General features: G+C 40.3%; 2 protein-coding genes across 4 annotated transcripts in view; both read right to left on the bottom strand.

Annotated features, from left to right (window-relative positions):
• LOC115238434 (SAM and SH3 domain-containing protein 1-like) overlaps positions 1-2029 on the bottom strand; it is a 309609-nt gene extending 307580 nt beyond the window's left edge. For all 3 annotated transcript variants that reach the window (XM_029812274.1, XM_029812276.1, XM_029812275.1), the window contains exons 1-2: positions 1700-2029; positions 845-1412 (exon numbers count right to left, since the gene is read on the bottom strand). In XM_029812274.1, coding sequence (XP_029668134.1) covers positions 845-1342 — 498 coding nt within the window. In that variant the 5' untranslated portion in view covers positions 1343-1412; positions 1700-2029. The remainder of the gene's footprint in view (positions 1-844; positions 1413-1699) is intronic.
• Positions 2030-10521: 8492 nt separating this feature from the next.
• LOC115238431 (tetra-peptide repeat homeobox protein 1-like) lies at positions 10522-12000 on the bottom strand. The gene is made up of 2 exons (XM_029812270.1): positions 11958-12000; positions 10522-11491 (listed from the first exon to the last, which is right to left on the bottom strand). The coding sequence occupies exons 1-2, from the start codon at positions 11970-11972 to the stop codon at positions 10628-10630; spliced, it is 879 nt and encodes a 292-aa protein (XP_029668130.1). The 5' UTR covers positions 11973-12000; the 3' UTR covers positions 10522-10627.
• Positions 12001-12309: the final 309 nt, after the last annotated feature.

Below are 12309 nucleotides of genomic sequence, written 5' to 3'. Positions count from 1 at the left end.
TCTCCACCACCCCCCCCCCCCCCCTCGCGACTGGTACACCTGAGTGCTTGCTCGATGGCTGCTCGATAATTCGAGTATCATTGTCGCAGCTAATCGCGGCACGTATCGTAATGTATTAAAGATGATGCACGCTCGTCGACGTGACTAACGTGGGGAAAATGGAAACACATAATGTTCGTGACATATTGTCGACGAAAGTGGAACAGCATCGTCGAAGTTATAAAGTCGAAATTAATTAGTGCACGCGTACACGTTATCTATTTAAGCTATTGTAAGAAGTATAAAAATATATGCAAACTACTTTTTTGAATATCAAAGAAAGTACAATTTTTCATTAAAAAATCATTTGAATTATATAATGTTATTAAACATCACACAGTTATATTTTTCTTATCATTATACAATTTAATTTAATACAATACAATAATTGATATTGTGATGCTTTAGCCATGTGTTGTTTTGATATTCACATCTGTGTGTATTATTTAATACAGGGGCGTTAACTTTTAAAAAATATTATCAAATATTTTTTATATAATTTAAATAATTTATATAAAAATAATAATTGATTAAACATATATTAATTTCTCAATATTCTATATATAATAGTTTAATTATTTGCATATATTTTTTATTCTTACACTTTTTGATAATTCTAATCTATTTTTTATCTTAACTGACTTTTCCTTTTTCTTTACTCGAAATTATTGTTTCGTCGCCTACAACGTACATTTTCTTACAATTTTAATTTGTAAGATTATTCATCGATACCTAATTTACTCTTATCTCCGGTATACTCTATGTACATCGTAACAAAGTTACTCTCCAAAGTAAATTGACTTACCGGTGTGGTGTATGGTTGACAGGCTAGCCTAATGCCGTCGTGTCTCAGCTTCTCCTGCAGCAGCATCCTCAGTTGCATCCTTGGAATTCTCACCAGCTCGGCCTTGCCCTCCTCGTACTCGTCTGCAAACTTGGTCAACTCTTGACCGCCGCTGGAGGAACTTGCCGTGGGCGACGCTCGTTGCGCCTCTTTGTCGCTGGGTGGCCTCTCGGACGACGTCCTCGAAGACTTGGAGCTGATGTTGTCGCAGTTACTGTCGTTAGTCTCCTCTAGCGTAAAGTATACACTCGCGGCGCCCTCCTCGCGGAGGGTCTTCACCGACTGCAGCAAGCGAGCGCGGTGCTTCTGATTGAAGACTCCGATCGCGTCGAGATCCGGATCGCCGATCTGCTTGCAGATCTCAAGGTCGTCGTAGCCATTGTCGATGAACGACTCCGAGTATTGGCCGAGGTGGAGCGAGCGCAGCCACTCGACCACAATGTTGCTCGCCATGGTCATCTTCTCGGTACACTCTCGTTGTGTACGCGTGGGCCCAGGCTACGCCCCCGCTCTTTCGCTCTTTTATAAACTATACACTCGCGGCGCCCTCCTCGCGGAGGGTCTTCACCGACTGCAGCAAGCGAGCGCGGTGCTTCTGATTGAAGACTCCGATCGCGTCGAGATCCGGATCGCCGATCTGCTTGCAGATCTCAAGGTCGTCGTAGCCATTGTCGATGAACGACTCCGAGTATTGGCCGAGGTGGAGCGAGCGCAGCCACTCGACCACGATATTGCTCGCCATGGTCATCTTCTCGGTACTCTCGTTGTGTACGCGTGGGCCCAGGCTACGCCCCCGCTCTTTCGCTCTTTTATAAACCTGTGTTTCCTGGCTCTTCGTCCACCTCCGTTCCCTTCCGACCGTACTCTACCTGTTTCCCTCCGCGTTGATCCTCGTCGCACGACGATCCAGGTACGCGGCGCGTCTCCTTTACCCGCTGTACTTGACGGCTACCATCTCGCGAGGTCGCCTTCCAGATGATGTAACGTCCATCGAGACGCGAGGATCGTCGAAACTCGATTCGGTCGATTCAGCGTATAAACCGTATCCGTTCTCACGTTTCAACGTGACATTCTCCTCCACGATCGGCCGCGATATTAACGAGGGTCGTCGAGACGACCGACGACTTGGAGACACGCGGGGAGGAAGAGGAGGGGGAGGGCAAGCGATGGTTTGCGACGGTCACGTTCGCCGCTTGACATGTACCGTTCTTCGGCGCATCACGAGATATACGAGATATATAGGATCAGTATTGAAGCCGAGCACTTTCTTTCTTTCCGTCTCTTTCTCTCCTTCCTTATCGCCAATTGCTTCTTCGCCGAGTTTTTGACGCTTCTCGTCCGCGTCTAGTATTACCGATTCTCGGGAAAAAACAAAGCAGCGCCGGCTCGAAAAATTTAGACGGATTATTTGGCTTCTCCTAATGCACGTGTACAGCAAACCCGAGCGTATCTCGATGATCTCCTGTCGCGACCTTTTTACGACCTCTATTTCTTCGCGCACTTTTAACGTTTCACAAAATCGAATCCGATATACCGCTTGATAATACAATTTTTGAATGATTGGGAGTGTCCGGTTATTCACGTAACAAACGATAAACTTGTAATTTGAATGTATAAATCTGGAATCTCGTCACTTTTTAAAAATAATTTCACTTTATCGCGCGCTCTCGATGAATCATTAATTATGTCACTGAAGTCGCGAGATCGATAATCGATGAGAAAATACGACGTGATTTTTCACACCGCGAGAGTCGTTTCGCGCACTACGTGATAAACTGAAACAAACCCGGTGATAGTCCCGTCCACCATTCCAAGAAGCCTGAGAGGTCAGACAAGACGAATCTAAACGATTTACGTTGTCGTTGAAGACTCGCGAAAGTCCACATGTGACGTTGTCCGATCGTTGGAAAATCCGGTTGTCGAATCCGTGGTTTTTCAACGGAAGACGATTATAGATCACGTGAGATCTTCGTGACGACGGACGAGCGAAGGGTCCTTCCGTTGAAAGCACGAAACTTCACGAAGCAACGTCGGCGAAATAATCCGCGAACGATTGCCCGCTTGCTTTCTACAGCGATTTTGAACAGAAAAACTTTCGCGCGACACTCAACCGTCACTCAACTATATTCACGCGTTACATTCGACGAGTCTGCTTTGAGTTACTCATCCTCGATAAACGTACACACTGAACAAAACGAACGTTACGGAGAACAGAATCGAGCGCGTTTACTCACCGATGATTTGTTCCGAAAAGACACTTTTCGTCGCGACGAGAATCGACCACTGCTCGTTCGAAAACGTAGCTCGACTCTTCCCCAGAGAATTTCGTGCAGTCACTCGCGACGGGGTAACGGTCGGCTATTCCACGCATTGAAGTTTCCCCTTTTATATACCAACTTGCGAACAGAACCGGCACGCGGGTTTGAAAACGATCGCCCGGCCGGCGGCGTCCGATCTCGGGATTTCGTGGGGTCGAGACGAGGCGACAACGAACGACGAAGATTCGTTGGTAGCCCTGACGCGCGGCTTCTCCGATCGGGGACCGCGTGCGAAACGAATGAAAAGACGACGACGACGACAACGATGGTGACAACGACGGGGGAAACGTGGCCGGTGATGTTCGTAACGGGCGCGCGTCGCTCATAGTCAGAAGAACGAGGAAGACGTCATCGTCGATGCTCGACGAGACACGCGAAACGCAGTACTACCGCACACGACACTAACGCGACGCGGCACACGGCTCGACTGACACGAGACACACACCAGAGGGAGCCCCACTCGACTGCGCTCTTCACGAGCTTCCCCACCGCCGCGAGTCTCTCGTCCTCCCCACCATGAGACTTCTTGATCCCCCCCGCTGCCCCTCCCAACCCCAGTCGTTCGCGCGACGTGCCGACGAGAGCATTGGTGATGCGCCGCTATGTCAGGACGCAACAGCCGTCGGTCTTGACACGACGGAGAGTGTCCTGTGGGAAACTCTGCGCTTCGCAAATCTTTCGGCGTAATTTGACATTTGGCTGGAGAGAAAATTTCAGGTCTTCTTAAATCTTAATTCTATAATAAGAGAGAATATACGAAATATATGCATACCAAAGATTCTATCTCACTCTTCTCGAGTTTAATATAATGTTACAATCTTTGTTGATATTTGGGAAAAATATTGTAAACACGTTTCGCTTTTAAATATTTGGCTAAAGAAAAAATTCCAGGTGTTGTTAAATCCTAACTATAAGAAGAGAGAGAGAGAGAGAGAGAGAACATACGAAATCTATGTATATTAAAGATTCTATCTCGCTCTTCTGGAGATCTTTAATAGTTTAATAATGATATTTACAATCTTTATTGATATTCGGGGAAAATATTGTAACAGGAAACAGGTTTTGCTTTTAAATATTTTCGGCATTTTAAAAAGTATTTACAGAAAGCTTTTTCACATTTAACATTTTAAAATACATTAATGATTATTTGCATAAGCATTTGATCAAAATATAGAATTTTATTATGCAGATTTTAATTTCGACTTTTGTAAAGTAAGAATCGTATATATATTAAAAAATATATTTTTTAGTATCTAAACTATATACGGCGAAATTCTTATCGCGATCGGTTTCCGTATTAAAACGCTAACGTTTCATGTGAATTCACAATGGAGGGAAAAAGTGGACGAATATTAGTTTCTCCATAACGTTCGCGTTGCGTGATCACTCAGAAGGGACCACGGTCGTTGAAGGAGAGTTAGTATCGATGATTATCTGAGAGAATCGTAATCAGTGCCTTTGTCAGAATTGTGGCATTTATAAATGAGCGCCTAACGGCAATAGTACGAGACCTGTGACCCACGAGGCAAATAATCTGCAATTCGCTGCCACTCAAATGGCCGGCACGCCAACTCTATATGCCATTATATTACGCTCGAACGAAACTGGACTGCATCGGGTAAATGCGATAGGAGTGGCGATAGTTCGAGGGTCACCATGGATGGCCACTTCTTCCCCTTCTTTCAGGCAAGAATCGAGTGTTCTCGAAGGGCAGCTTCCTTTGAAATCAATGATGTAAGGCGATCGTGGATGCACTTACATATCGGATAATTTAAAAGATACTAATTTGTCCATTATATTTATATAAAGAATAAACATCAATTACGTAATTTTTTAGAAATGAAAAGATAATTAAAAATTTTCACACAAATTTGTCTCTAAAATTCAAGATTGCATATATTTTGTCCTCTATATAGCGGTATAATGGAATTTTATAGTAACATACAATTTTTAAATTAATCGAACAGTGCAAAGTAAAATAGATTCCTAACATTTTTATGATTATCAGAGTTATTTATTCGTATATCGAATAAATTATTGCATCTGTCGTAAATGTTCTATCGAACAATTTTAAAATTATACGTTATTAGAAATATTCCTAATAACATATTTTTGAGGAGTATTTCTCAAAACATAATGTGAAACGCACTTTTATTCTTCTTTGTAATATAATTGCAATATGATATTTACTGCAAAATGATATTCGGGCATTATATGAAAGATCATTATTAGACGATAAAATAATAATACAGGTATTATCATCTACATAATTTTATGTTTATTTGACTAAATTTGCAGTATATTTTTTATTACTCGTAAAACACCTGCCGCATTCGCTTTTTTAAAAATGCGAACACGAAAACCGATAGCGACCACGTAAAATCTCTATTAAATGACAATGCTAGTCGTGCGGAGCTTGTGCGAACGATGATCACCGATATATGCGTGAGGTCCGAATTAATTGAATGATCGGCATGGACGTACCCGTCCTGCTATGACGGCAAAGCAGGGAGTGACAAGTAGCTCTCAATAACGTGATATGACATCGCGTGTCGTGGACAGGAAGGACCCTTTCAATGCAACCCTCGCTATTTCCTCGCTTTGGTCGAGTAATTTGCTTTCGAAGCAGAGGGATGAGAGCGGAAGACGAGTCACCTGTCAATATATTAACTCGTTTCCGCAATACCGCGAATTATTATGAAGCGGCGAAATCAAGCTTTTATAGTACGCTAATTGCTTCATACGTCCCAAATATTTATAATCGTATAACAAATTTTAGCGATATTCGAATATCTCTGATTATACGAGACTAACGATGTTATGAATATCTCTTTGAGTTTGTTATTGAAGTCAAATGACATGATGGTGGACTCCATTAAAATATTCTACATCAACAAAATTTTGCGAATATATTATCGTAACCCACAGACATTTTAATAACGATCAGGAATAGCATACTCGCACGCATATTCACGAAAATATTTGTGGAGAGAAACCTAAAGCTGTATACGCGTCAAATTGCAATAACGTTATTTTACATATATTTGCAACTGAATATTTTTTTATGATTTATGAATAAAAGCTTGTATCTACATAAATAATGTATAAATCAAATTATTGCGTTAATCAACAGAGATCATTAATTTTATGAATAAGAGGACGGAGAAGATTAGTATTCCGACGATTGTCTGCTAAATATGATAAAGCATGACTTGTGAGAAAACGGTTACCGCATACAGAGCAGGATAAACGTAGGGTCCTGCCGGATTCTGGTTAGGTACTCGGCTTATCTTTAATCGGTGTGTCGACACGACGCTAGCAAGAATTTGTAATTTATTGGTATATATATATATATACAATATTGAACGCACATTAAATAGATGCTCACAATAGCAATAACTAATAATAGAAAACGGAATAAATTCGTGTTAATTTGTTAACCTAAAATCTCATAAAAAATAATCCCCGAAGCACGCAATTTATTTTTTGACTTGTGTTTATTGTGATTTTACAAAACGAAGAATAATATATCATTTTCACGTCCATAATATTCTATGTTCATATAACGATATCAATTGTAATCGATACTCCGATTGGGGAGCTTAATCCTATAACTTTCATACGGATGTCGTTTCATTGTTTACGATTCTAGTGATGGCGTGTTTACGGTATATTTTACCGTTTCAAAACAACCAATAAAACGATACATTCTGCTCGCCACGTGAGGCGAGAGTGTCGATGGCTCTGAGTGTAGCCTGCGACACTGCAACCAGAACTGCGGCTTCGCGCCGTCATTGCAGCCGCGCAATGATGGTGATCAGCTGCATCTGAGGTCGATGTCGCGATAAAAAGGAAGTTCTCGGCGGGTTGCCGGGACCGGCTAGTTAAAAAATATTGACATTAACTGCCGATTCGTCTGACTGGGACCGAAGAAACGCTGCGTCCGATGCTGTGGAATGGCGATCGTAAATAGCGAGTTCGCGCCCCAAGCATAAAATCTGAACGAGCCGACCGAGTTTAAGGCAGATAGCCGTTTAGAAAAAAAAAAAAAAAACAGCAGTGCGCATGGCTTTATAAGCGTTATGCGCATATATCAGCCACGTTAACTACCGATATAAAATCCAAGGAAAAAAATTCTGACACACGGAATATGCGCGTCGACTACGCGACGCGGGTAGATGGTGTTACGTTATTGCAATTAAATAGACGACGCTCGTCTCGTACGTCAAGATGATTCACCGCCGCTAGACGCGCGGAGTCATTTTCATCTCGTATCATTAATATTTTACGATGCGCGACTTTGCCGGCCCAGATTGCACGGCCGTGGCAACAATTTTTCGACTTCGTTCTGCTACATTACGCGACTCGAGCTCCGAATCCCGGACCGGAGCGCGATTTATCGTCCCGCCGATATTTCAGCCAAAAAGGAACGCGGAGTCGTGTCCGCGAGTCCAGGGGGAACCGGCGTTTTTCGTTACCTTTTCTTGAATAATTTCGTAACATTTATTGTTCGTGACTGCGCGCGCTCGTAAACAGGGAATACGGAGTCCTATTTCGTATATATCTGAGAGCGTGCTATAAAGCATAGCACATGAAAAGAATTCCGCGCTCTAGGATACGTTTAATGATGGATCGTAAAGGGCGAGCAGTAAATGATAATGATAGCGGGACCGTTTTATGAAAACGTTACTTACTGCAGATATCTTGGCAACACGAGACTAATTTCTGTTTTTCCCGGTGCGCCTTACATAGCGCGAGAGGGGATGCTGCGAGAGATGCCTCGGAATCTGCGTAATTAAGCGAGGGTCTCGCGAATAAATTTACATCGTCTGTAAATCCTTCACATTAGATAAATGCTCACAATTAGCTACACCCCTGCTGCGCTCTGCGCATTTCGAATTTGCGAAGGATGTTTTGTTTCGGTGATTAAATAATGTTTCAAATGTTATATATATTATTGCAAGAGTGCATTCCTGTATTATTAGCGATATATTTACCTGTATCTATTAATTATTACTTAAATTATCATACATGCAAGCAATCGTTAATTATAAATCTGTGGTAATTAACAAGCTCTCCGTAAATTAGGTCATTCAATATTCAATTATCCTTACGTACGAGTTTTTTTGTGTACTATTTGCGCAAAATAACTTGTACATTAATATCAAAGGCGAATAAAATTTTTCACAAATTTATGAAACCAATCAAACTATTTGTTTCGTTGTTATTAAAAAATTATATAAGATTCACATCTAAAATTTTTAAGTACAAAAAGAGTTAAAGCGTCGCGAGTAACATTAAATAAGCTCCGTACTTTTTTGTTTGCAATATCTTTACATGATTCGTACACCGAGCTCTACGTTTTTGAAAACAGTAAGACATGGACTTTGAAATAATATCAGTGACTGTGGTTTAACGACACCGTCGTAACCTTGCCTGTAGAGATAGAAGGAATGCACTTCATTTCTGGACGGGGTGCATAAACGACCGTTCTTGTACCTGGAAAAGCTCGGGTTAATTCAGAGGCCCGGCGAAAGTCGTAAAATAGTGCGTGACTACCGGTCTTCTTGCTTGGAAAGGAGAGGATGCACATATGTATACGTAAGTACATGTGGATGTATTTGCGGAGCATGTGGATCTTTCTAGAGGAATCTGCGTACACCGACGTGCGCTACAGTACCTGTACATACTCATATATACAGAATGTCTCAAAATTACATATTCTAAAATTTATATAATCTTTCTTTAATTTATTTAAAGACTATCTTAATAAATACAAATTAATAAATGATATAATTTATGTTTCTCAATAATTCAATTTTATTATTAAATACTTCGGTTACAAATTTTATGTTCAAGTTGTATTAAAATAGAGTTCTTTTTTAAATTAAGAGCAAAATTTTGTCATTTATTTATACTTTGTCTGGTATTTTAATTTTTACTAAAATTTACACGAACTCAAAGATTACTTGTATTTCTCTATAAGTACATGCGCGCGCAGGTGAATGTGTAAAATATATGGTAATTTGAGACACCCTATATACATAAAGTCTAGTAGCTTACCGTGGATTTGGAGGGTAGGATTCTACGGTGAGCACGTACATCTTCTATGACTACAGATACTATTACGAAAATGACGGTAGGCAACTGAAAAAGCACACAACTGTTCAGGTTTTTTATGCAATTTGCTAAACATCATCAATAGGATGTTAATATATTTTCTCTATACGTATGTAAATAAATTTTCATGGTAAAACCCAAATTAAAAATTTTAATTTGTATAAAAAAGATTGATTTGCCAGAAGAGAAAAAATAAAGAGGAAAACTAAAATATAAGAGCAAAAGCATTTGTGCTTTATCTTATTAATATCACACTCAATAATCGCTGATATTTTTTATCCATTATTTTATCTTTTCGCGATATTTTTTATAAAACTAGTCCAGATGCGTAATGCAAGTTAGAAAGGGCGAATCAAACACACTCGAGTAGAGACTTGATATCACAGCCGGAGGCGGTACGGAACGGTTATGTGGTTGTCGAGTCTGCTAAAGTACAAGGTCAAAGTTTCGGCAATTTGGGATGCGATGCGGGTAAGGAGGTAGCAACTTTAATCACTTTCGAATCGGGGTAAATCTACTCGCGTATCTCGAACCCGCAGGATCATGTGGCGTGTAGTTATTGCTTTACTTTAGAGAAAATTCGAGTATAAGAGTATATCAAGGAAAAAATGATTAAGCTAGTTATAAATTAACAAATCAAATATTCCAAGATTTATTTGTTTACAAATATATATAACAATATATAAGAAGAATTTTGCGTGCACTTATAATTATATTTAAATTTATTTATGATTATCTGATGGAGATATTTTTTGGTATCTTTTCATAAGACGAATTAAAAATTACAAATAATTAATCATTCCATTTGGAATATGCGAGTCAGCTGTTAACTTACAAACTATACATCTTAAGAGAATTGTTGACAATCTTTTTTAGCTTATGCCGAATTACCATAACAGAAAGTATCGAATAGATCATTTTCGTATTTCTCATTTTTATCGCGCGTTTTACATAATTATTCATCTTTTCGGCACCTCACATAACATTATGTTACTTTCACGCTTTTAAAATTCATCACTCTCTTTTTTTCTTGTCATCGTTGAAAGCGCGAAAGTGAATATCAATATATCTCCCGTTCTCTTTCGTTTTACGATTTTAAACAGAATTTTTAATTGCAATCATAATTTCGCGCTGTGTACGATAATATGAATGTGTCCATAAATATTACGCGAAATGCGGGATACATGGGTGTGACTTGGGCCAGATGCATATTGAATATCCCGAGATATCGAAAACGATAGATGTATTCGCGATATGACATCCGCATGTAAATGTCGCTCGCAACAGATTTCTTTGAATGCTTAGCTTAAAAGAATTTTTTCGCCGGTACCGGATATGAGTATCCCTCGTCGGATTGCTCGCTCAAGTGAAATTCTGAATTTGGCAGACCTACAAAACCAGCGGAGTGTTCACCGCCGTTCACGATACCGCTGGATATGGCAAATCCGGAACTGTGTCCGCCTTCCAATATAGTGCCGGCGTCTCCATTCACGTGTCCAATCCCGATGGGACCAATTGGTTGGACGTTTTGAGGGGGTAGCGGAAAGGGATACGGATTGGGGCCGATCGGTAAGTGTTGAGGAAACGGAACCGGATGCGGAACTGGGACTGGATGCGGCACTGGATGCGGCACGTGCACGGGTTGAGGGACCGGCACTGGTACCGGACGGGGTACGTTAACGGGGTAGGCCTTGGTGACGACGACCGGGACAGGATGAGGCACCGGAACTGGAACAGGACGTTTCACTTCGACGGGTACGGGACGCGGTACTGGGTAGGGAACCTTGCGAGTGACGGGATAGGGTTGAGGCACGGGAACCGGCACTGGAACCACGCGATTCACGATAGTTTTGTGAATGTGGTGCACCGGTACATGTCTGTATCCATAACTTGGTCCGTATAATCCATTGCTTCCCCCGACGAATCCGACTCCAGGACCGATTCCTACACCGTGCAGAATTTCATCCCCGTGTCCATATCCATGACCATATCCGTGTCCATATCCGTGTCCATATCCATGTCCATATCCGTGTCCATATCCGTGATCATGCAACACAACGCCGCCGTGATCGATGGGAATGCTCGGTACGAAACCTCCGTGCAAAACATGTTTTTTCTCCGATTCATATCCCGCATCACAGGCAATGATGGAGATGGTCAACAATAAAGCCTGTGTAAAAAATAGCGGTTTGTCATTAATATCTAGAAAGATATTATTAAAAAAAAAAAAAAATTAATTTTACGGGTAATAGATATATTATTACAAATTTACTTAACGTTTCTTTCCGCCGTTTTAAGATGATTATGGAAATATTATATTACTCTATGATCTACGTAGAAGGCGCTTATACACATATTTATATATTTGAGATTAATTTGCCACTGGTAAAGGATTAATTTAAAAAATTGATAAATAAATAAGATGTAATATATAATTAAACAAAAATATATAGTTAATTCTGTTATGATATATTCGCTAATAAAAAATGATTAAATAAGATGGAGCTGCATCTTTTTACTTAATATTATATTTATATTTCTTATAACAATCTAAAATGCTATCTTATTATGGTGCATTTGTACTTATATTTGGATGTTTGAAAGTAGAAGATTAGACGAGAAATTTCACTACTTACTAAGAACGCCTTCATGATGAACGTGCTATGAAGAGATGATTCTGAATGTGCTTCATATCATCGATTCGTCGGTTTTTATACGGTGATGCCAGACGACACTTCACTTTCACTAGATATCCGCTGCACACGCCCTCTGATCTGGACCCATCACATTCTAAAACTTCTATATTTCCTCAGTTACATAACTGACCACATAGCTCAAATGTCGAGAGGCGATTAACTGAGTGGATTGGTGAAGAATATTCATAAGTAATTTTCACAACGCGCGCGCGTTTTTCGTCAGACCGTATATAAAATTTTTTGCATCAACAAGTTCAGATTTCTCAACATTTTTATGAATATAACTAAATGA

The sequence above is a fragment of the Formica exsecta genome, unplaced genomic scaffold (genome assembly GCF_003651465.1).
Source record: "Formica exsecta isolate Colony F162 unplaced genomic scaffold, ASM365146v1 scaffold337, whole genome shotgun sequence".
In the NCBI taxonomy this organism is placed as follows: Eukaryota; Metazoa; Arthropoda; class Insecta; order Hymenoptera; family Formicidae; genus Formica; species Formica exsecta.
The sequence above is the reverse complement of the archived record's forward strand: the minus strand, read 5'-3'. Positions and strand labels throughout refer to the sequence as shown.